The sequence below is a fragment of the Lagenorhynchus albirostris genome, chromosome 2 (assembly GCF_949774975.1).
Source record: "Lagenorhynchus albirostris chromosome 2, mLagAlb1.1, whole genome shotgun sequence".
Lineage (NCBI taxonomy): Eukaryota > Metazoa > Chordata > Mammalia > Artiodactyla > Delphinidae > Lagenorhynchus > Lagenorhynchus albirostris.
The window spans coordinates 169,595,429-169,619,550 of NC_083096.1; the positions used below are offsets into that span (position 1 = coordinate 169,595,429).

Below are 24,122 nucleotides of genomic sequence, written 5' to 3' on the forward strand. Positions count from 1 at the left end.
CTTAGCAGAGTGAAACAATGCCAGAACTCAGACTGTCTTTCTCCTTCGTTCACTGACATTTGGTCTCAGCCCACCTCTCTCATCTTGTCATTTTAGTTTTACAGTTTTGACTAGAAAGCATGGCAGAGCTGAAAGTGATTTCAGGACTTAAGCTGCTCCCCTCAGCTTGTCAGAAATTGTAGATGAGCTATTTTTTTTAGATCTTCTAGCTTGATCTGCAGCTCAGTGGAATTTTGTTGCTGTACCTTGTTATCTTGCATTTAAAAAGCATAGTTCTCAACTCTTGCTTTTGTGGACGTCACCTGTCAGTGTACCATGTCCACAGGTGCAGGATACGGGACTTCACTTAAAACGTACCCCACTCTTTAGGTTTATATTAAAACTTGTTCCTGAGATGTTGTGATGGTTGTCATAGCAAACAGATGATAGACATTTATCAAATGTTTACCTTGTGCCTAGTAGTTTTCTAAGTGTATAGATATTAACTCATTTAATCTACACAACAACCCTGAAAGGTCAGTATTACTAGTGTACCGATTGTACTGATGAGTAAGTAAACGGAGGCACAGAGAGGTGAGAGTCGTTTGCTAAAGGGTACCACACTTAATGCATAGGTTTCACCTAGTTATATAATTGTCTGAAATTCTTTTTCTTTGAAAATTTGAAGGACTTACTGTATCTTTCAATGTACCATTTGTCCAAAGCCCTTCTTAGGCAGTTTTTGTCCCTTCCACTTTTGGTAGCTTGTTAAGATCTCTGTCCACAGCATCGTGACACCTCACCCTGTGCAGGTCCTAATTCATTTATTGCTCGGGGGGTTCTGTGGAAGCCATGCACATGTGTGAGGGCAGGGGACTGCCAGCTTCCCTGTTTGGGTGTCCTGGCTGGGCCATTTCACTGGAGAATTCTCACTTTGATTATCCCTTCTTGGACTGCTCAGATTTCTCCATAAGGATCTTTCATTCTCCTGCCTGGAAAATGCAGAGCTGGCTGTCACTTCCAGGGCTGTAAAGAGGAGGGCTTGGGAGTCTCTGCATTCTGTATGGAAACATTCACTTATCCGCATCTCAGCGCACTACCTCTTATCTCAGCTTTGTGTCCCCCAGTGCAGAGGCCTTAGGTTTTATATCATCAGAGAAGCTTGTGTTGTCTTTTGTGGATAGCGGGGGCAGGTATCTGTAGGGTGTATAGAAGGGCAACTCAGAATTTTAACTGCCTCTTAGATAGTCTTTTAGTCTGTTCTCTTCTGGGTACCCCTAATTCCTGGATTTGTGGGGCCAGTTCTGTGTAGTAAGTGGGTTAATGTGTAGTAAATTGGGTTACTTCTTTTGTCAGTTTAGAATTCATTTTTCTTGTCTTATCCATCCACCTTTAAGCTTCTAAAATATTTGTTCCTGTTGTCCCATCTGTTTTCTTTTATCCATCATTATGATTTTGTATCTTTAAAAAAGGTCCCCTTACTGTGGTTTAATGCTGTTTCAGGAGGAACTGGAAGTAAATGCAGTTTTAAAACATTTTTATCAGGCTTCCCTGGTGGCGCAGTGGGTGGGAGTCCGCCTGCCGATGCAGGGGACGCGGGTTTGTGCCCCAGTCCGGGAGGATCCCACGTGCCGCGGGGCGGCTGGGCCTGTGAGCCATGGCTGCTGGGCCTGCGCGTCTGGAGCCTGTGCTCTGTGACGGTGAGAGGCCCGCGTACCGCAAAAAAAAAGAAAGAAAAAAACATTTTTATCTGGAAGTCCATGTTTGCATTTTTATATTTTAAAGCCTGTGTATATTTATGATGGATTTTGTGTGAATTAATAATGGATTATATATTCCATTATATGATTGGCTACTATCATAGAGTTTAGCATTTACTGCAGATATTCCTTATCCATTTCATTTTATATTCATTTAATGGTTAACAACTTCCTTAACTACCTTGTTTATTATACCTGTTTACTAAGCAGCTGAGCAGTTAAAAAAGCAGTTTTTTAATTTATTTTTTTACAAGTTCTTTGGATATTGTGTGCCCCCAAAGTATTAGAGTTTGAACTAGATTTTGTCGGGGAGGGGATTTATCCAGAATCTAAACTCATTGTTAACTAGATTTCTATTTTTACCAGAAGAATCTTTGGGGATTAGGTTATCGAATTATGTTTGGTGAATTCAATCTCTCATGACTAGTTTGATCTTGTATTGGGAGATGTTGCTTACAAAATGATTTTAGTTTATTGGCTTTCTTTTAAGATTTAAGAAGCAATGTTATATATTGCAGGATACAAGTCTAATTTCTAAAAATTCATATGTCACAAGTAAAAGTTTATTGTGGTGAGGTCGAACTATTCAGATACATTAAATCATGGTAGTTATTAAAATGATGTGAAACTAAATTTAGAAACATGACTAGGGGTAGAGTAGAGGACTTTCTGATTAATACTGACTTGGAAGTATTTAATATTGACTGCAGTATTTAATTTCTGACTGCAGTGAAGTGACTTATTAAGATACATTGCTGATTTTAGAAATAAACTTGTGTTCTTCTCTAATTACCTGAGTAATGCACATCTTACAATACAGCCAGTCATAAAGTAAAAGCAACCTTACATCAAAACAAGAGGCAGTGTATCCAGAGAGTCTGTGGAATCCTGTTTAAAATATGTGTTTGTGTATTTGCATTATTGTTTCCTATATTCTCCCTTTATGAACCAGATTGCGTTATAACATATGTATACAGAAGAACGGTCCCTTAAAAAAAAAAGAAAAAAGGAAACCACTTAAAAAGTATAATTGCCCTGGAGTTCTTTCTTTTCTTTTTTTTTAAAATTAATTAATTATTTATTTTTGGCTGTATTGGGTCTTCGTTGCTGCGCGCAGGCTTTCTCTAGTTGCGGCGAGTGGGAGCCACTCTTCGATGAGGTGCACAGGCTTCTCATCGTGGTGGCTTCTCTTGTTGCGGAGCAAGGGCTTGTGGCACGCGGGCTCTAGAGCGCAGGCTCAAGTAGTTGTGGTTCACGGGGTTAGTTGCTGCGCGGCATGTGGGATCTTCCCGGACCAGGGCTCGAACCCGTGTCCCCTGCATTGGCAAGCGGATTCTTAACCACTGCGCCACCAGGGAAGCCCCAGGATAGCATTTTAAAGTAAGTTTTCATAACCTCAGAGGAAATTTGTTAACAGCCTACTCAGAAATAAAGTTAATTTTTACATTGTGATCTATTTTCTCTGGTAATAAGTATATTAAAGCAAAGTAATCATTTCTTAGGATCTGTCAAAGCTCAATAAGAGGTGACAGATGGAAGTTAAGAAGATGCATTTTGAAGCATTAGAAATTATGGGGTTTAGATGAGAGAGGTCTGGTTTCATATCCTAGCTCCATTATCCACCAGTTGTGGTGACGCTGGGTGTATTAATTTCTCTGATTCTTGGTTTATTTATTGTTATAAAACACATAAAGCAAAGAATCAGGATACTGCATTTAGAAAGCCCCTGGCTTTTTTACTCATGTAAACATGCAAGTATCTTGCCAATGGGGGTAGAAACACATTTTCCTTTGGAAACTTAAAGATGGTTTTCTGGGTAAAGAACCATATAGGTACTATATGCAGTTCACTAATTATCTATTGGGAACAGCTGAAGCAATAAAAACTGGAACCACAAGCACAGTGAGGGGTTGAGTGAGGAGAAAGGGCCTGAAATGCCGGAAGTATCAGTCAGCCGGGGAGGGGCTGCTGAGATTGAGGGTCACTGCCATCTGGGCGTTCCTGTGATCTTCAGAGGAAATGAAGGGTAGTGGTGACTAGCACTCTGCTTATTCTCTTCTAGGAATTTTAAAGACCCACGGGGTTCAGGGTGTTTGCAGTAGTAATAGCAAACTAACTGGGTCAATCGACTGGATATGGTTTTACGATTGAACAGTAGATTGCTTTACTATTTAAGCGTGAGTCTCACACAACTTTGAAAATAGCATTTCAATTCGGGATGAATTTAGTAAAGTAATAAGGTAAAACGGAGAAAATACATCCTGCAGGAAATCGTGGCATTTGAATGTGGGCGGAGATGAAATACAGACGAAATACTGTTAAACAACCCCTGGGGTGGCACAGGGACACCAGGATCCCTGGAAGCCCTTTTAGTGCTTCCTTCACTGGTAGGAAGAAAGGCCTAGATTAAGGACAAAGGAATGGCTGGCTTGTTTAGAATTAGATGGAATTAAAAGTTTAGAGACTTTGAAACTAAGGAAAGAGAGAGAGAATTACAGTACTTTAGAACAGAAGGAAAAGAGGCCCTACAAATTTGTCTTAAGTTTAAGAAATATAAAATAGATTTTTGGAGGGTATATATTGATCTTTTTTTTAACCTTTTCTCTCTACTCCGGCCCCCCCCCCGCCCTTTTTGACTTAGGGGAGTTATGCATATCTGAAAATGAAAGAAGGCTTGTTTCTAAAGAGGCTTGGAGCAAACTGCAGCAGTACTTCCCAAAGGCTCCCGAGTTTCCAAGTTACAAAGAATGCTGTTCACAGTGCAAGGTGCTGCACGCTGTCCTGACATCTGTGGAAATTAGAATGCCACCTCCCTGGATTGACTTCCCAGGAGAATTGACATGCACTCTTGGTAGGGGTTAGGGAGGAGGCAGGTCCTGTGCTGTCAGCAGGAGATGGTTGATTGCTTCTTGCTTCCTTCTCTTTCAGATTTTAGAAAGAGAAGGAGAAGAAAATGAAGCCTTGCATAAGATGATTGCAAATGAGCAAAAGACTTCTCTTCCAAATTTGTTCCAGGACAAAAACAGACCATGTCTCAGTAACTGGCCAGAGGTATAATGATTCCCACAAGGGATAGACTTCATCTCACCTTTGTAAGACCCTTGCCAAATTCCTGATGAACAGTGGTTTCAGAACAACTGAGAGCTTCTCTAATTCTCATTTGTATAGTTTTCTTATCCCGGGGATTTTACTCTTAGTTCTGGTTGCTTGGTAGAGGGCTGTATTTCCATTTTATTTATGAAGCTTGAAAGAGGAAAACCACAGTATGTGGAGACATTTTCCCTATAGGATTTAGGTTAAGAATGCAGTGAATTAGTGGATACTTTCATCTGATTTTTCTATTCTAGGACACGGATGTCCTCTACATTGTATCACAGTTCTTTGTAGAAGAATGGCGAAAATTTGTTAGGTATATACCAAAAATTTTCTATTTCCTTTTTTATTGTTGATTTTATTATTTTTAAGAATTCATGGATCCTGATCGTAGTACCTTACTTTTACTAGCATATACTGAAAGTTTTATTTTCTAATAATCTAAATGAATAATCCTGAGAAACACATTAATTACTATCATTAAAATATATCTCTAATTTAAAAATAATCATCGTAAAAAAATCTTCTCTTTAGTCATGCAGTAGTGAAGTATATTGATCCTCCTTGTTTCATTTGAGTAGAAAACCTACAAGGTGTAGTCCTGTGTCATCAGTTGGAAACAGTGCTCTTCTGTGTCCTCACGGGGGACTCATGTTTACATTTGCTTCCATGACCAAAGAAGATTCTAAACTGTGAGTTTCTTCTCTTCATGTGATTTTTTTTTTTTCTTCTAGCGATTAATAGAACGTGTTTAGGAAGTTTCTCGTCTGACATAAAGAGTCTGTTTTAAGAATCTGTTTGAATTGTGGCGTTATTTCCTCTGGTATTCTCTGCTAGGTGGAGCACTAGCCTTTAAAAAAAAAAAAAAGACTGCTTCTCCATAAAAATCAAGAGGCTGCCTGAGGCTGCCTTGCTCTTGTTCCTCCCTTCTCCTTCCTGGAGCCCTGCTTTCTCCTTCCAAGCTGCTGGTACCCAGGACAGTGCCTCTAGGTTACATCATATAGAATTTATCCCTCTGTAGCTAAGTTCTTTACTCAACTTCAGTTTTCGAGGTTTAGCCATGTTGATCCATGTATTGATAACTTCAGTCCATTTTGTTTTACTGCTGTTGTAACATTTTTTTGTATGAAAAAACTACTGTTCCTTGTTGATGTATCTTTTCCTTCTTAATTTATTTGTATTAAATATTGGTTTTGATAATTCTGGTTTAGAGATGGAGTATGTCCTTGTGTCTTAAAGCATGTTGTGTTTTTTTGCACAGTATAGCTCTCATATGGCCCAGTGAGTGGCAAATGATACAAAAGCTCTTTGTCGTGGATCATGTAATTAAAATCATGAGAACTGAAGGAGGAGATGCAAACCTTTCAGAAACACAGTATATTTCTGAGCCTAGTAAGTTTTCATATCGCTCTTGGTTTATGTAGTTAAAAGTTGGCGTTTTAAGGGGGAAGGAAAGAGTATGTCAATATTGTATTTTCTACTTAAAGATCATGTGGTGTTCCAAAGTATATTCCGCAGATGGGAAGTATCATATAATTACCTCATTATTAGTATGTTTGTCGACAGTAAATGGATTTCCTTGTTTGCATACAATAGAATACAACGGTTAACAGAAAATATGAGTAATATTTTGATGAATACACTCTGGTAACTTTGATATGTTCTTTTAGATCTTTCATTCTTTGACAGTAATTCCTCAACCACTGCTATTTTTTTTTTTTTTTTAAAGAACTCTGTCCAGAATGTAGAGAAGGGTTATTGTGTCAACAGCAGAGGGACCTGCGTGAATACACTCAAGCCACCATCTACGTCCATAAAGTCGTGGATAATAAGAAGGTACCAGTCCCTCTTGTGGTCGTGCCTAGTAATGATCAAGCTTGCCTTTTGACTTGCTGTTGGATTTTCACTAGGGTTGCCTTATTTTTTTTTTGGTGGGAGGGCATTGTGCAGGCGGAGCCATTGGACTAGAACTGAAAAGGAATAGTTATGTGATTTATGTGGATCTAGTCAGTTATTAATCGAAACACAAATATTGGTTGAGTGTCAGCTGTGTGCTAGGAATGGTCTTGGTGCTGGGGATACAGGTGGTGCAGAAGACAGAGAAGTTACCTACCGTCAAGAATATTTGTACCTAGTGAGGTAGATCAAGAATAAGCCCATAAATTCATAAGATAATTTCAGACAAGAACAAGTACTTTGAAGGAAATCTAGGAAAGTAAAGCGAGAGACGGATAGAGGCGGAGGTGCATTGTTAGATAGGGCATGGGTATGAAAGGTGCGTCAGAGGAGGAGTTGTTTTACCTAAGCATTAACTGTCAGAGAGTCAGCCTGTGACGTGTAGTGCAGGCAAAACCGTAAGCCTAATGTGCTCAAGCAACAGAATAAGTTGTATCTAGAGCAGCACTGCCCAGTGGAGCTTTCTGCAGTGATGGAGATGTTCTGTATCTACACCGTAGCCATTAGCCGCATTTGACTGTGGAGCACTGAAGTGTGTCTAGGGTGACTTGAGGAACTGAGTTTTTAATTCACTTTAATTTAAATAGCCATGTGTCACCTCTGGCTACCACAGTGGACAGCACTGGTCTAGAGAGAAGTTTCTTCCAAGGAGGGAAAGTGATAGGTGATGAGGGATCAAAATTTATCGGCCTTTATACATCACACCAAGGATTTGGGATCTTAGTCTAAGCGTAGATGTAAGCCACTGGAGTTTCAAGAGAGGTCATGGTGTGTTCTCATTTATGCTTTCAAAAAGTCACCCTGGCCATTGTGTTTGGAGTTGGTAAGGGCATAACGGAAAGAAGGACAGCCAGTTTAGAGCCTCTTGCATTTTTTTTATCTATTAAAGGGTAGGTGAAGTGGCCAGATTTGGGTATAATTTGGGAGCAGGGGTGTTGCTGTGGATTGTTTTTGGAGCATTTTCACTATATTAGGAATGGCTCTTAGGTAGATCCTGACCTATATCTCTGGACATCTTGTTAATTTGATTCCAAGGTTTTGGGAATTAAAGACAAAATAGAATGTGTTTTATTTGATGATAGTTACCAAACACATTATTTTAGAAGGGTAACTTACAAATTATGCTCTAATGGTCTAGGGTTTTGCTTCACAAGTTGAATTAAGGCCTCATTTCCCAATTTGCTGAGAAAATGAAGTTGAGTAAAAATGTCTCAATTTTTCCCCTAGAATTTTCTTATATCTTTTGTACCTATTAGTGCATGTATATATTGGTATCTAGTACAAAATAGTATCCAATTTAGGTAAAGTTTTATTATTATTTTTTAGTTTGATAGCAGTATTTCATCCATCCTTCATTTTCTCAGTCTCAAGGAGCATTGGGACTCCTGTCTGAACTTGAAAAGGCTTAACGATCAGTGTACTAGGGAAAATGTAGAGCAATTTTGAACTTCTGCAAAATAACATCATTGTAAAATCTGATAACTGTTCTGCAGAGACCGCTTACAGTTATGGCAAACACATTAAATACGAGAATAAATCATAGGATAAGAACTAACATGTTAAAAGAGCACAGAAAAGAGAGAGAGCCCTTGAGTCTTGATCCTCTATCTGATCTATTACCCCACCATTGAAAAAGGTGTGCTTCCTCTTGATAAAGGTGGCCAGTCAAAGCCCCACAGCTGGGCTTCCCTGGTGGCACAGTGGTTGAGAATCTGCCTGCCAATGCAGGGGACACGGGTTGGAGCCCTAGTCTGGGAAGATCCCACATGCTACAGAGCAACTAAGCCCGTGTGCCACAACTACTGAGCCTGCGCTCCAGAGCACGCGAGCCACAACTCCAGAGCCCGCGTGCCACAACTACTGAAGCCCACGCGCCTAGAGCCTGTTCTCCACAACAAAGAGAAGCCACCACAATGAGAAGCCCAGGCACTGCAACAAAGAGTAGCACCCGTTCGCCACAACTAGAGAAAGCCCGCATGCAGCAACGAAGACCCAACGCAACCAAAGATAGATAAATAAATGTATTTTTAAAAAAAAATTTAAAAAGCCCCACAGCCTCCATAGCTCGCCTTCCTAGGGTCTGACCTACTTTTCTGTCTTTTCCTGACACATTCAGGTGATGAAGGATTCAGCTCCAGAGCTAAATGTGAGTAGTTCTGAAACAGAGGAGGATAAGGAAGAAGCTAAACCGGATGGAGAAAAAGATCCAGATTTTAATCAAGTATGTGTTGAAGCTGCTCTTCATTGTTACACCTTTTGCTGTTCTGAGAGCAGTCACTCTGAGCTCTTGGACATCTCTGCGTAGCCTATGCAGGATGTCGGTTCTCAGGACCCCTTTTTTTCCCGCTTTCCCGCATTGGGTAGCATGCTGTAGCTGCCCTGATTTCTCACGAAAAGCCATGGGCTACATTACTCTAGAGTTACTATGTGCTATTAAGCCAGAAAGGCTAAAATATACTGAAATGATTCACTTTTTACCTGGAAAGAAAACTTAAACTGACCCATATCTTGGCTTGTTGCTTAATCATGGAATCTTTGTGTATGAAAAAATTATTAAACTCAGATTCCCTGACTACAAGGAAAACACACAGTAGCCTTTATAATATTGGAGTTTATAGAAGAGACTTTTGGGTCTCTTACATGTTAGGCAAATGACTAGAATCGGCATTAGTCTTTCATTTTTCTTCTGTTAAAATTACCTATTTTCTGTGTATTTTGTTATGATATTTCTACCCCCTTTTATTTGGTTGCTTGATTATATCCTGCATGTTCACAGTGATGTTGGAGAAAAATGTCAAGAACAGGAAATAATGTGGGCATATGTTTGGTTGATATATGATGTAGATAAGTTTAGCTTCTCAAAAAGTCAGACCATTATACACCAGAATATTCTAGATTTACCTTAAATTCATGGAATTTCTACTCTAATTAGAGTTTAGCTTTAATTAACTAGAGATATTTGTGTTCTTTCTTTACTGCTAAAAAACAGTGTAGTCGGATTATGGTTAGCATCCTCCCTGAAGGAATGAAAGTGATAAAATGGCCATCTGCTGTATCTGTTACAGAGCAGAGATTATCTGGGTTTCTTGGCCTCTCTGTGTATACATACTGATACTGTTACTTCATTTTCAACTGTGATTAAGAAAGTCTGAAAAGCACTCTTGACTTGAATCTTGGTCTCCCTGAGGAAAATGTTACTTGTAGCTTCCCAACTGGCATAAAGAGATATGTCAGCATTTGTTGATTTTAAAACACCTTTGGAAGAACAAAGTCAGGCGCTGCTGACCGTGATCAGCCACTCCTCCCAAATTTGTGTTTCAGTCCCTCAGCATTGGAGGGCCCCCTTGTCCCAGTGCTAACCAAATCCATACATTTTATGGGGATGTAGGTTTTCAGTTTTGTGGGGATATTTTCCTATAATAAATAATGCCCTCATTAAAATTTATGTACATGTATGCCTTCTGTTCCTTGGGATGGTTTTTGAGATTATTGAGTTAAGTAATATGTCTCTTGAATAGGAGTTTGCAAACATAACAAACCTTGTTTGTTGTCGACTTGTTTTATGTTCCCATCTCCTCTACAGTCCATTTTTCAAGTCAGATCTACAAGCTAGTGTATTTGCTTTTTCCATTGATATATTTTAAATAGAAGTGTTTGTGTCCATCCTGATTTAGGACTCCATTCTCTTTCATTTGCTTGGCCGGCAGTACCATGGTAGTTTATTGGTAGTTTGTTTATTAGTGGGAGTATGGTGTAATAATCAATTGGGAATCCCTATTCTTCTGGTAAACTTTGTAAATAAGTTTGTAAAGCTAGATATATATCTGTGTTCTTACTGTCCTTATTTCTGTCATTTCAAGCTTTACTTTTCAGCCTAAGAGTTATTTAGAAAACTTTTAAAAACGTTTTCAAGTGATTTCGATTTTGGGGAACTTTAACTGTTTTAATGTCTGGTTTTACCTATTATTGTCATACCCACAGCAATTTTTAAATTGCTGTTCTGTTGCTCAGATACAGATGACAACAGATTTCACTTTTATAAATACGATAGAGAATATTTGTTGGGGAACATTGTTTTTTATGACATAATTATTTTTTGTACTTTCTTTTGTCTTCTCATTGTTGTATACTCTAGAATGTTTTAAACATTTTTGTCTTGCAAAAAAGGTGTAACCTTCCGTTTTGAAAAGAGTAGTTGGTCCCAGAAGAATGTCAAGAGTTTTCAGAATGTCGGCCTCCTCAAATCTTTTCTTTGTAATACGTTGCACTATCTCAATACAAAGCTTCTGTAATTGCTGTTTTAAATCCCTGTAATATAAAATGATGCATTTCTATTTGTCCTTAATGGAAATGAACAAATCCCCTTTCCTTTTTTTTCTCTAAGCTAGATCAACCCAGTTCCTTTGACTTTGACCTTATCTACAATTTAGGTTAATAATGTACCCAGTATTGGATATTACTTAGGTAATTGAAAGCCTTCTAAAACCAGTGGATTGCTTTTCGTCAGATAAGTTCAATTTAAATTCTATGGATTTAAAAGAAATTCTGGGAAAGGCTTTTAGACCCATTAAAAAATATATCTTGCTTAATGTTCAGGGCCTTGTTATTTGGTTGTGTTTTATATTTCTGAAGTAAAATTTTAGGTTGTAGATATTTTCCCTTATATTCGTAATTGTGAAATTTAGGTCCAATTTCACCTTTTCTTGAATAGTTGAGATTGAGAAAAATGTGTCATGAATTTTTTTTTTAACTCCCACCTTGTTTCTTATGTTAGAATCACCTGTGTGCCTCTTCAGATGCACAGCTAGAGCTGAATCTAGCGTTGTGTAGCACCTAGCCAGTGGCCTATCACCCTGAGCAAATGCTCTTCTGTTTACCCCCTGATCCTCTCTGCTTTGTAAATCTTTGGAGCTCCATTGGTGATGCGTGGGTGGCATCTGTGTCCATAATGACCCCTAAACCGCTCTGATTATGCACACCTGACACTCAGTGACAGCTTCGGAAACCAGAGGCAGAGCCTGGGGGTTACCTCATCCAGATTTAATTAAACCAGGGGAAAAGATTATTTTAAAAATCTTGTTTCATTCATTCCCTGTCCTGGTTAGCAGAATAATCTTGACTGTTAACCTTTTGATGAGGCATTTATTGGAGTATTGTAGAAAGATACTTGGTTCTCATCTATAAAAGACTGGTACAATATATAGTATATACCCATATGTATGCCTGTACTTTTTGCTGAACCATCTTTAGGTAAATTGTGCACATCATGGCATTCCACCTCCAAGTTCTTAAACCAGCTTATCAGTAAAGACAGTGTCCTGTTTACCCAACCTCAGATTTCTTCATCTACCCCAAATGTGTCTGAAGCATTGTTCCCTCCTCAAACCAGCATACAATTAAGATATGCATTGTTTTGTATCAGTTTAGACTGTTATCCAGAACAGTTATCCTGCCTCCGCACCCCTTTCTTTCCCTTCTGACACTGACTGGATTAAATTTAATAATCTTAAAAATTTTTCGGTTTATCATAATTGTGTCTTTCTAAGGTCAAACTTATTTTGCTTTTAAATCTCCTTTTTATAATACATACATTTTAAAATCCTGGAGCTTATATGCAGTTAGAAGTGTATTTTGTCGTTTAATTTTTTCAGTTTTGTCTGAGCCTACTAAGAACCTCCAGCGAGTTCCTATTCACTGTTGATATTGAATTTCAAATGGTTAACAGTCTGATAAATAAATTGCTTTTGCTTGCCTGATGAACTTTATGAGCACGGGTCACAGTGTGGGTAATTTCAGTGCTTTCTTTTTTTTCGGATCTTTATTATAGAGCAATGGAGGAACAAAGCGGCAAAAGATATCCCATCAAAATTATATAGCCTACCAAAAGCAAGTTATTCGGCGGAGTATGCGACATAGGAAAGTTCGTGGTGAAAAAGCTCTTCTTGTTTCTGCTAATCAAACATTAAAAGAATTGAAAATTCAGGTGAGGAGAATATAGCTTTTGTTTAATTATGCTCTGAACTTGGAGGACCTTCCCGAGTTTCTGCTTTGCACCTAAGTATTAGGCCATTGAGAGAGGGCTTTTTTGAGTTTAGAATAATGCTTGCAGGGTCACCAAATTAAAATAACTCTTTCTTTAGAAAGAGTTTCAAAGTTTCCAAAATTAGCCAAGAATCTTTCTGTGAAGATGAAAAGTATTTTGGGGATTCTGAAAACTTGAGCAGGTTCTGAGTAGCTTTCCAATAATAATGAGAAATGTTGAGAGCCATTTAACTTGTTACGTGTTGAGGTGGTTCTTTTTGGAGGTTCATTTTAGATCATTCCCACTCTATCCCCCCCGCCCCCTCCATTGCTTTTGCACATCAACACAGTGGATGCATTATGAAAATGCCTCACGATACTGTTGTTTCCTGGTAGCAATACTAAAGTACTATAAATGAGCATGCCAATGGGACATCTCAAAACCCAGGAAAAAGAGGCTGATAAATTCAAGATGTACATGAAAAAAAATCTGGCCTCTTATCTGTTTTAGTCACTGATACGGATCCCAGAAGTTGACCGAATTTCCCTCTCTGCTGCTTTCATGCGGCCTGGTTTACTGGTTCTGCATTTTCCCTCGCTGCTGATACTTATCGTTGTAATTGAGGCAAAAGTATAGGCTTCCTTTGAGGGTGTGATGTGTTCCAGATTGTCCCGGGAACAGTATTTCCCTTGGTTGAACCCATGGCTCTGAAAATAAATGTGTTGGCCTGATAGCTTTACTCTGTTATTGTAGCTTTTACATCTGAGAAAGCTTGTTTCTATCACCGGCGTTCTGCCTGTCAGTGGTAAACCTCGAACATTCAAAACCTTTAAATTACAAAAAGAGCCCCTGTGGATAAAGACATTTTCAAAGCCTGTGCTGCTTTTTATTGTGGACTACCCTTTTTAAAGAATAAATCAAAAGTCAGCAGAAATAACCTCTGTCTGTGAGCATGTTACCTGCACAAATGAGTTGCTAGAAGGCCACAGCTGTTCACAGGACAGCCCCCAAACGTGCTCTCCTTGGATGGCTCCTTTGCCATGTCCCTCCTCTCATCTCCCGTCCTGGCTTCGAGGACCACTGTGATCTAAACAGTCCAAAGAAAGGGCAGTGAAGTGTAATTTCCCTTCAGTGATCCGTGGTGGTAGCTTCGAAAGCTCCCACTAGATAGGACCTTTTTGCCCAGCAGCCTGAGCACTGTTAGAGCTTGTGGTGGGCGTGCATGTGAGCCTCAGCCAGTGGTGGGGGGTGACTTTTTAAGCATGTAGTGCATTTTTTTTGTTTCATGGAGCCTGTCCTCTACGGTGTACTACATTTCCAAGTTAATAGGATGGCAACTACACCCATTTATAGTTGCTTAATTCATCCACCTGTGAGGCCATAAAGTACAATTTATCCATGTCCTTTCTCGGAATATGCTTGGTGTTTAATTGTCTTATTCCATTTTCCCAAAGAGAGGTGTTGAGTGGGTAGTATTGCTTGCTTTAGAAAGGAGGGAATTTTCCTTATTTCACTTTCCTTATTGCATTTCCTTATTTCAGCCACACACTCACACCCCCATGGCAAGCAGCATGGAGCCGCTTACCTTGTAGGAACAGAGTTTTCATTGTTCCTTTTATGCCCCACAGATCCACAATGCTGCACCCGCTTGTTAAACAGACCTATAGAATGTTAATTCTTCTGAAGCATTCTCCTAGCACTTACGGTTTATGAATTATTATTATACAGGGCACAGGCCTCCATGCCTTTGGCCTGTTCCCTCATTCTGAAATACCATTTTCTCCTCACTAGTAAGCACTGTTCATCTTTCACAACATCTTTTCTGCAAAACCTGTCTTGGCTTTCAGCCACACAGCTAACTGCTCCTTTCTGTGTGCTCTGCTAGGAGCAATGTGTACTTTCTGCCACCATCTTCACTGCTTGGTTTTGTCCTCTCGACCTCTCCGGGGTGGGATTATTCACTTTATATTTCCAGTACCTAGCACGGTAGTCAACACATGGTGTGATAAATCTTCATGAGTTGTTGAATGAATTGAAATGTCCTTTTCTGTGCACTCAAAATATAAAGTATGAGCCTCCACCCCTCAGAGATGGAACTCGTGTCTAGAGGTATTTGCGGTTGGTCCAATGTGTGGCGGTGCAAAGACCCTGTGCATCCCACTTAGGCGTGTGAACTAGCATTCCTACAGTCATGCAGCTGTGACATTGCCCACATTAAGTTGGTATCAGACACTTCCTCTGTAACTGTGCTTTCTTCTTCATGGGTCATATTTACTGACTGGGGCTGTTGCCTCTGCCTGATGCCCGTGTGCTGGGCTGCCTTCGGTAGAACTGTCCCGTCAGTACTTCTCATGTACCAGAAATAGGCTCATTGCTTCATACACAGATCATTGATGATGTCACTGCACTGTAGCTACAGATCCCTGTTTAATCAGTCTCTGCTTGCTTCTGAGAGCCTGATGTCCTTTTGAGAAGTCCAATTATGAACCTGGCCTAAGAGTTAGGGAGGAGGCCAGTGTTGTTATCCCTGTTGTTATTTACCTGTGTACTATTATTAAAATCACTTTTCTGGTCACAGTCTTCCCAGCTGGAAAGCTCTTGGGCCCAATTATATACACAGTTGGTTCAGGGCTGCTTGTTTTGTCTTTCCAGATTTTTCAAAGAGTAGAGGAATAGAGTGCATAAAAGGGTAGAATGGTTTCCCTGTAACATGGATATTGGTGTAATGAGATACATGTAATGGAACATATTCAAGGAGTATGGCACTCAGTTATGCAGCATAATAAAATGAATACTCTAGAATACACCCAAGTGAAGAATTAGAGTGTATCATTGAAGGGTACCTATGTGTGCCTCTCTGAGCCCAACTCCTCCTTACTTCGCACTGGTATTTACTCCCTGGATGTGATAAAAATTTTTCTGAATTTGAAAACAATGTTTAAGTATTATACACAATAGTCTTTCTGAATGTATTCAACTTTTAAGACTTGGTTAGAACTGGGCTCGAGTATATGGCCCCTACCCTTAAGAAATTCATATTCTGGTTCCTAGAGGCAAGACTCAGTCTAAGAATATGTGACAGGCCCAATGGCTGAATTTTGTAGTCCGGCTGCTCACTAAGGGGATCAAAACGAGAAGAGTCCAGATAGCCTTCTGGTTAATTTAGAGATGGTCTTATGAAAGAATTTGGAATTGACTTGGTTATTAAAACGATGTGGAACCTGGGCATGATAGGAGTGACAGTGACGGCCTTGCTCAAGCCTTATTACCAGAGGAGCTGTCAGCCCAGCCCCACCTTCTGCTCCTTTGTTTTCTCCGCACCCCAGCCCGTGGAGAGGTGGTAAGATGCAGAAGACAAGGTCCTGTGGGTATAATTGTCTCCTAATTCTCTATCAGCCCTCCTAAGAATGTTCTCAGATGTATTGGAATTAGAGTCTCAATAGGAATTTAGCAAGCGAGCTGACTGTAAACTGTTGTATCTTTTGTATTCTGAAGTCTTTTATTTTGCCCTCAGAATCTATGCATTATTTCTTCAAATAGGGTATAAGTCTCAGTGTTTTGCTTTACACAAACTTTGTTTCCTTTATATTGGCACAGATCATGCATGCATTTTCAGTTGCTCCTTTTGACCAGAATCTGTCAATTGATGGAAAGATTTTAAGTGATGACTGTGCCACCCTCGGAACCCTTGGCGTCATTCCCGAATCTGTCATTTTGTTAAAGGTAGGTAACAGCTCTTTACCTGAGGGATTCTCATGTGTAAACCGCGTGCAGTGGTGGTTACAGTTACCTCAGGTTCTCGGCAGGGTGTGGTAAGAAGCTTCTGCTGTGAGAGTTTTGCTGGCCTCTACATTCTCCATCTCTGGATGAGCCATGAGAGACTTAGAGGAGGTCACAACATCATTGGGTCTTGTGGGGTTTTAATAATTCTTGTTTAAAATAATCTAGATTTAACCTCCTCCCTAACTTTTGGACCAGCGAATTACTTAACCATATTTCTACTATTAAAGCATCTCCACCTTTCCTCATAAGTACAGGAAACGGACATAAGACACAAGTCTTGGCCACAATAGTCAAAATACTTTTGGTTGGCTTAATGGGATTCTTGTCCAGGGTATGGAAATTGGCTTTGGGGAGAATGGATTTAGGAGAGGTAGGTGTGTTTTAGAAAGTAGGGGCTTCTGAGACTTTGTCACAGAAGAAGAATCATTCAACCAGCCTCTTTAGACCAACCCTGCCTTCCCTCAGGGCCTGATTTTGTCACTTTCCTTTGCCTCTTTTGTTTCTTTATGGCTAGAAGCATGCCCCCTGCATGATGTGATAGGATATTTTTCAGGTTTTGAACTGTGAAATATGTTTTTCATACCGTAGAGCCTCAATTCTGGTCAGATAGAGTTAGGCCCTGGAAGTGGTCATGCAGACCCATATCTACCCCTACACACACACACCCCTCCACACACACACACACACACACCCACACCCTCATCCTGCTACCTACCCCCTGGAAATGATGATGCAGGCGCATATCTACCCCTACACACACACACACACCCCTCATCCTGCTACCTACCCCCTTCCTGTTTGCTTTTCTTGGAACTGTAGGTTCTGTGGAATTATTTTGAAAGCCTCTTTGGTTTGCTGAATCCTAAGGACGCCGTGTAAAATCCTAGAAACAGCCTGTGTAATTAAAGCGTTTGTACTTCAGATGGGCAGCTAGAGTCCATATTGGACATTGTCCTCTTGGCCCTTGCAGCTAACCCCACCGCAAGCTCAGACTCAGTGCTGGCTTCTGCCTTAACAAGGACGTGGGCATTTTCTGCTTGATGTTGAGGCAGGAGGAAAATGTATTTTTAACCTAATTGGCATTTTTAGAGGACCATTCGGACTTGATTTCTGCCAACTCACGCTGTCATCACTGGCACCTTAAGTCATATCAGTTAGATCAGTGTTTAGTAACTCAGGGTGTCTGAACCTTTCTGCATCTAAAGGTATTTGAGGAGCAGGAAAACAGTGCCACATCCAATGTGCAGTCTGTGTGGTTATCAGGGTATTGAGTCTAGACCCGCCATTGACAAGGCATCCTTTGTTAATCCTGGACATTGCCAGCTCTGGTTTGAACCCTGTTTTCCACTGGACAGTGTTTGTATTTGTGTCTTGGAGCAACACACTGGTGGGCTCGGGACCAGCCTTCCGTGTGAGGTGGATGGGACGTTATCCTCCTACTGGCTTCCACTCCCTTGTGGTTTTGAATTGTTTTCATTTGTTTTCTAGGCTGATGAACCAATTGCAGATTATGCTGCAATGGATGATGTGATGCAAGGTAAAGACCAACTTGTTTTGGGGGTTTGTTGAGGAACTTGTTAAAGGAAGGTGGGATTATAGTTACTGATGCTTCAGTCGACAGTGCTTTTACTTTTAAACTTGAACAGAGCTTCTACATGTTAAGGTAGAATCTTACATTACTGCTCTGAAAAGATCTTAGTAAGAATGATATCTATGAAAATTTAGAAAGTGGAGAAAAACAGTACTAATTTACCATAGGAAACGAATGTAAGCCTGCAGGTGAAAGGTCAACAAAAAGCAAAGCTAATTCAAATTGCAGAACCTCAGACAGGTACAGAGGAATTGGATGCCCTAGGTGCCTTTGAACGTAAGAGTGAGGTCTAAACCTAAAGGCCGGTTGGAAGCTGTATAAGAAGCAGTTAGCTCACTACCTTGCAGATCCTCACAGCCCTTCCCTCATGTCACTGCCTCTTCTCAACCTGTAGAGTTTGTGTTTCAGCTCTTTGAAGAAATTAACCTAGAAGGGTGATAATGAGGCCCATTACCTACCAAACAAGGAGATCACCCATCAGCTCTTTCTTCAAATACTGGCAGCCCATCCCTTACCTCCCATAGTCGAGGGAAGGGATGATCCTCTGGGGAAACGGGCAGTTCAAGGAAACAGCCTACATATATTTTTAAGAACTGTTTCATCTCCCAGGTACCCTTGGGTTAAGCCCTCCACTGCCCACCGAACAGTTTTTAGGCATCTATTTAGTACCTCACACTTAAACAGGTGGAAATGGACAGCTAGAGAGCACCAGACAGTTGAGCAAAGAGCATGAAACCAAAAGACGTCAGTCAACAGACAGAAAAAAAAGGAGCCCAGAGAAAATAGACAACACAGGAAGAATAAGAAAGCTTAACAATTAACTATAAACAATACGAGAGAAAGAGCAAAATAGTCTGTGTGTAAGGAACATTCAGAGAATAGAAAATAATTCATGAAAATAAAAAATGGGTGCACCAAGGGCCTGGTACAATAAAGTATAAATCTAGGGATAAGAAGACCCGAAAAGCATCTAGAGGTATGGAAGGAAAAACCACATTCACAGGATGAAGAGTCAGGAAGACAAACTAATGGACCAGTGCCCACAAGATTCTGAGGAAGAGTGAGTTTGAATCTAGAATTCTGTAACTAGACAGACTTTAATTTAACTTCACACTTGATGGCTCTTTGAATGTAAGACCTCAAATTTCTCTCACACACCGTTTGCCGAGATACTCTGGGAGGGTGTGCTCTGTTAAATGAGAGAGTAAATCAAGAAAGAAGTCAACTAGGGCTTCCCTGGTGGCGCAGTGGTTGAGAGTCCGCCTGTCGATGCAGGGGATGCGGGTTCGTGCCCCGGTCCAGGAAGATCCCACATGCCGCGGAGCGGCTGGGCCCGTGAGCCATGGCCACTGAGCCTGCGCATCCGGAGCCTGTGCTCTGCAACGGGAGAGGCCACAGCAGTGAAAGGGCCGCGTACCACAAAAAAAAAAAAAAAAAAAAAAAAAAAGAAAGTCAACGGTGGAACCCAAAAACATGGATCCAGCATAGGAATAGATGCCCTAGAAGCTGGTGAGGGGGAAATTCCAGGACAGAAGCTCTGCAGCAGGTGTTGAGCACACCCGATCCAGATTGGAGCGGTGGGATGCAGGCTTTGGCAAAGGATGTCCCCTGGGAAGAGTGGAAGTGATAGATGGCTGTCTTGAGGTTTACAGCTCTTTCAGAGTTTACACTTGAATTGGAGATAGTACAGAGAAAATGAAACACATAAATAATGCAGCAGTTACCAACCCCAGAAAGACAAAGTCATACCAGACAGGAACTATAACCAAGGTACACCAGGGAGTTCAGCTGTGAGCAGTATTATGGAACAAAAAATAATGTAAACATTGGAGATTAGCTTAGCAAAAAATGTCACTGTTTCAGGAGGATGGGTTCTGGGGGCAGGTGGTATGTAAGAGGTGGGAGAAGAACTAAATTTTTCTTTCCATGAAATTATTAGATAGTATCTAAAATTATGAATTAGCAATATAAGCATGTTATTTAGAAATACAGAGGTTAAATACCAGAAGTGGCTGCAAGGGCTGAAAGTGGTTCCTTCTAGAGTGTGGGAATGGGAGGCGGAGGGGGAGAGAGGGCGATGGCCACATGGTTTTCTCCAGCCCCCTCCCCCCATCATGCAGAATGTTGGCTCCAGTTATAACCCTTGTTCTCCCAGTATTTGTCTTTTGAGTGATGCATATGTATTGCTTTGATAAAATAAAAACAAAGAGAAAGATTTTCATTTGATTATTATCTATAACTTCAAAGGTAATGTTTATTGGTGAATAAGGTAATTAAAAGTTATTTTAAACTTTTCGTCTTTAGGCATTGAAGTGAACTTATTACTGTCGGTAGTGACAATCTTTTCAATTTGGAATTCTGTTTTTTTCCTTCCAGTGTGTATGCCAGAAGAAGGGTTTAAAGGTAAGTTACATTTGTCACGTTTTGTTCATGAATGTCAGAGTCATACTCTAATTTTCTATTAAAGTGAAGCCTATGATTTGATTTTAAAATTTAATTCAATCTGAGTCTCATGACTGAAATTAATTTTAGTTAAATGCATTTTTTATTCAAGCTTCTTCATTATCTGTATCAGCACTCAGGCCTCAGGCCTCAAATAGGGCCTGTGCGATAGACGTATCTACTTCCAGATGTCCATTCTGCTTTTTCTTTCTCATTTCGGGGGGGGCAGTTGGGGAATTAGCTAGTGGCATTTTGATTTTTATACTTAACCTTTTCAAATTCCTCCTGTCAGTCCCATCTTAGAGCAAAACAGTTTGTATGTAACTGATAAGAATTAGAGGAGAAGAATCTGCTGAATTATATTAGGTTCAGTGAAAAGGTTTCATCGATCTATTTAGAATTAGGCATTTTTTGGATTATTACTTTAAATGGATAAACGGCAGTGCCTCCTACTACATCTTGGCCACTATAGTTGTGCACATAGTCGAATCCAGACCTTTGACGTTTGCAGATTTAACTGTTGCCAGTTTGATTCTATGTGTCCTAGTCCAGAGGTCCGTGACAGGTTGCAACTTTGCCCAAGAATGAGATTGAATCGAATACCGGGGTTTCTTTGCTAAAGCGAACAAGTGAGCCACGCTACTGGCCTAAATAAAGCCTCCCTCTCAGTGCGGCTTTTTGTCTACACGTTCCCACTACACAGAAACTCCTGATGTGGTTAAAACAAAACAAACAAAGCAAAAAATTAATTTATGCAAAATGGCCATCAAACGAAAGCATGAGTAAAATGCGATGAACTTGTGTGAAGACAACTAACAGCCGCACGGCTTTCAACAGGAAGGTGCTTTAGCGGAAAACCTGGAGTCTGCTGGTACTTTGTCTTACCCTTCAACGTCAAAAGGCTTCTGTGCTCATTTATTAAGTTGGATATTCCCTGTTGGTGATGCGTTCTTGGCAAATGGAATATATGAACTCTTACCTTGCAGTTCACAACTGTACCTCCACATGTGTTTCTTTTCCCAGGTACTGGTCTTCTTGGACATTAATCTTTTTGAACATTTGCTGACTGCTAAGAAATGACCAGAAAGGAAGAGGAGTTTGACATGTTAGGGCATTACAGAAAAAGTGGATTTAAGAATTAAACCATTACATGACTCCTCCGCAAGGCAGAAAACCATTCAAAAGTGACTGTCCCCAAATGCCTTATGTCAGATAAAGCAGATTGCACTGAAGGCCATCAGACTTGAAGGAAATGTTTCAAATTTTATATTTAAGGGGGGTGGGGGGGGAATGGGCAAGTAAAGACTGAAAAAGTTTAGTAGCAGTATCAGTAAATCATGTTTACATATGAGATTTATAGGCACGGGAGGGAATAAAAGTTCTGTTATATTTCTTTGCTTGAGTTTCATACCAGATGCATTGGTCCATAAAGGATTTGTATCACAGTAGACGGGACAACATTCTGCTCTGAACTAAAAGTAATTCTTTAGAGACATAACCTGCTTACCAATACCTGTCTTTGATTCATATTTTACTTTCAATAAAGCATGAAAGTGAAGAACTTGCCGTAATTGTGGAAAAGTGTCTTCAGAGTAGATTCCTCTCCGTGTCGGCTCCAGTGCACCTGCCTCACATCCTGCCCGCTGGTCTCTGACTTGGTGCTGGGAAAGGAGGGCGCACCTGCGTGTCTCCTGCAATGAGCCAAGGGATTGTGTCTCACTGGTGTCTTCAAAGGCTTTTTATTTCCATGCATTTCAGAAAGGATGGCGAATGTATTACATGTCATAGCATCCTCCAGTTTTACTGTTATTAAAAAGTGGGAAATCAAATACACCTTGCACTTTTGAGAAGTCTGACCACCTTATCTGAAGAGTAAAATGGCCTGAAATACATTTGGAAACTAACACGGGTTCTTATATAAAGTTTCTTCTGCCCATCCTCCAAGCCCGCCATTTCCTGGATCTCACTTCTCTTGTTTTGAAAGCATTCTTCCGAAACACCCAGAAAGGATCTTTTAGATCACATTGTTCAAAAATGAAAAAAAAATGTGCACGTGGAGTGTGCCCTGTCATCAGCTCAGGATTGTTGGTTAGCAACATGTGACCAAAGCAGGATTCGTTAGGATATCGGAGGATTTTCAAAGGAATTAAGACTGGAGTTTGTTTCACTGTTTCCTCTGAGTACGTATGTACAACTTTTTGGCCGAGATGCTGACTCAGGCGTCTCTCTTGCTAACACTTTATTTAGCCCTGGGTTTTGCTGGGCTTTTTTTTTTTTTTTTAACCCCTCCCTTTTCTGAAAATTTAAACTGAAATACCGGATGGGGGTGTCAGGCTTCCATTTGAGGACCAGTAACCTTGGCAGCATCCCCTTTGAATAGATCTTTTTATCAGAATAATTATGGCTTTTTGGTAAGATTACAACTTCTTACCTGAGTTACCCCTCTGTTTGCAGTGTCTTCAGTCTGTACCCCCTGGGGAGGTAGGGGGTGTTTAATGAGTCTGTGTGGGAGAGTGCACTGCACACAGGACCCTCACAACCCATTCTAGGAACCTGTGGGCCCCACCCTCAGGTCGGCAAAGGGAAAGGAAGGACTTGAGGTCCAGGTCGTGAGCTAATCCTCATTTTTAGATCCCAACACCTGCAGTCCCCCGCCCCCCAATGGACCTGAACATAAAATAATAACATGCCAAGCAACTGCTACTTTCCAAGGGTAAAGACTTGTGTGCGAGTTCACTTAGTACGTGATGCAGCTGCTTCATCCTCCCTGTAAAGAAGCTGTTTGTCCAGAGAAGTTTCTTTCTGGGGATTGACATAAGCATGTCAATAGTCACCCAGAAATCTGATGTATTTCCCCAGTTTGCTGTTAATAACAGTTTTAAAATGTGTTACTTGAGTCTTTTTTTTCCTCATGCAGTGATACAAAATAACAGCCTGTGGTAGGTCTTTCAGGCTGATGACCCAGTACTGGCTCCCTTATTGATCTGCACAGGTGGTGGGAGCGGGGTGGGCCCTGTGTGAGCAGGTGATGCTCAAGCAGTTCTGTCTCCTGCCCCCATGACTTAAACGTGTGCTACCAGCACTGCACTGCTCAGAGTGACGTCTGTGGCCCCACAGTACCAGCAGCACTGCGAAGCTGTATTAGAAATGCACGTTTTTGGGCTTCCCTGGTGGCGCAGTGGTTGAGAGTCCGCCTGCCGATGCAGGGGACACGGGTTCATGTCCCGGTCCGGGAAGATCCCACATGCCGCGGAGCGGCTGGGCCCGTGAGCCATGGCCGCTGAGCCTGCGCGTCCGGAGCCTGTGTTCCGCAACGGGAGAGGCCACAACAGTGAGAGGCACCGTGTACTACCAAAAAAAAAAAAAAAGAAATGCACATTTTCAGGCCTGAGACCTACTAAATCTGTATGTGCAAGCCGCCCCTGTTGGGAAGCCTTGGGCTGGGCCCTCTCCCGCCCACGGTCAGTCGGCAGAGTTACACAGTCATGTATACGTG

General features: G+C 40.8%; 1 protein-coding gene across 5 annotated transcripts in view; it reads left to right on the forward strand.

The window, feature by feature from the left end:
• The window catches only part of USP48 (ubiquitin specific peptidase 48), a 67,368-nt gene extending 44,902 nt beyond the window's left edge, over positions 1–22,466 (forward strand). For 4 of the 5 annotated variants that reach the window (XM_060141175.1, XM_060141176.1, XM_060141177.1 and 1 more), the window contains 12 exons: positions 4,381–4,505; positions 4,668–4,790; positions 5,087–5,148; positions 5,414–5,524; positions 6,094–6,224; positions 6,562–6,668; positions 8,905–9,009; positions 12,616–12,771; positions 16,408–16,533; positions 18,082–18,130; positions 20,561–20,587; positions 21,650–22,466. In XM_060141175.1, coding sequence (XP_059997158.1) covers positions 4,381–4,505; positions 4,668–4,790; positions 5,087–5,148; positions 5,414–5,524; positions 6,094–6,224; positions 6,562–6,668; positions 8,905–9,009; positions 12,616–12,771; positions 16,408–16,533; positions 18,082–18,130; positions 20,561–20,587; positions 21,650–21,672 — 1,145 coding nt within the window. In that variant the 3' untranslated portion in view covers positions 21,673–22,466. Of the gene's footprint in view, positions 1–4,380; positions 4,506–4,667; positions 4,791–5,086; positions 5,149–5,413; positions 5,525–6,093; positions 6,225–6,561; positions 6,669–8,445; positions 8,810–8,904; positions 9,010–12,615; positions 12,772–16,407; positions 16,534–18,081; positions 18,131–20,560; positions 20,588–21,649 lie in introns of those variants that run through there. The other variant, XR_009539063.1, reaches the window with a different exon arrangement.
• Positions 22,467–24,122: the final 1,656 nt, after the last annotated feature.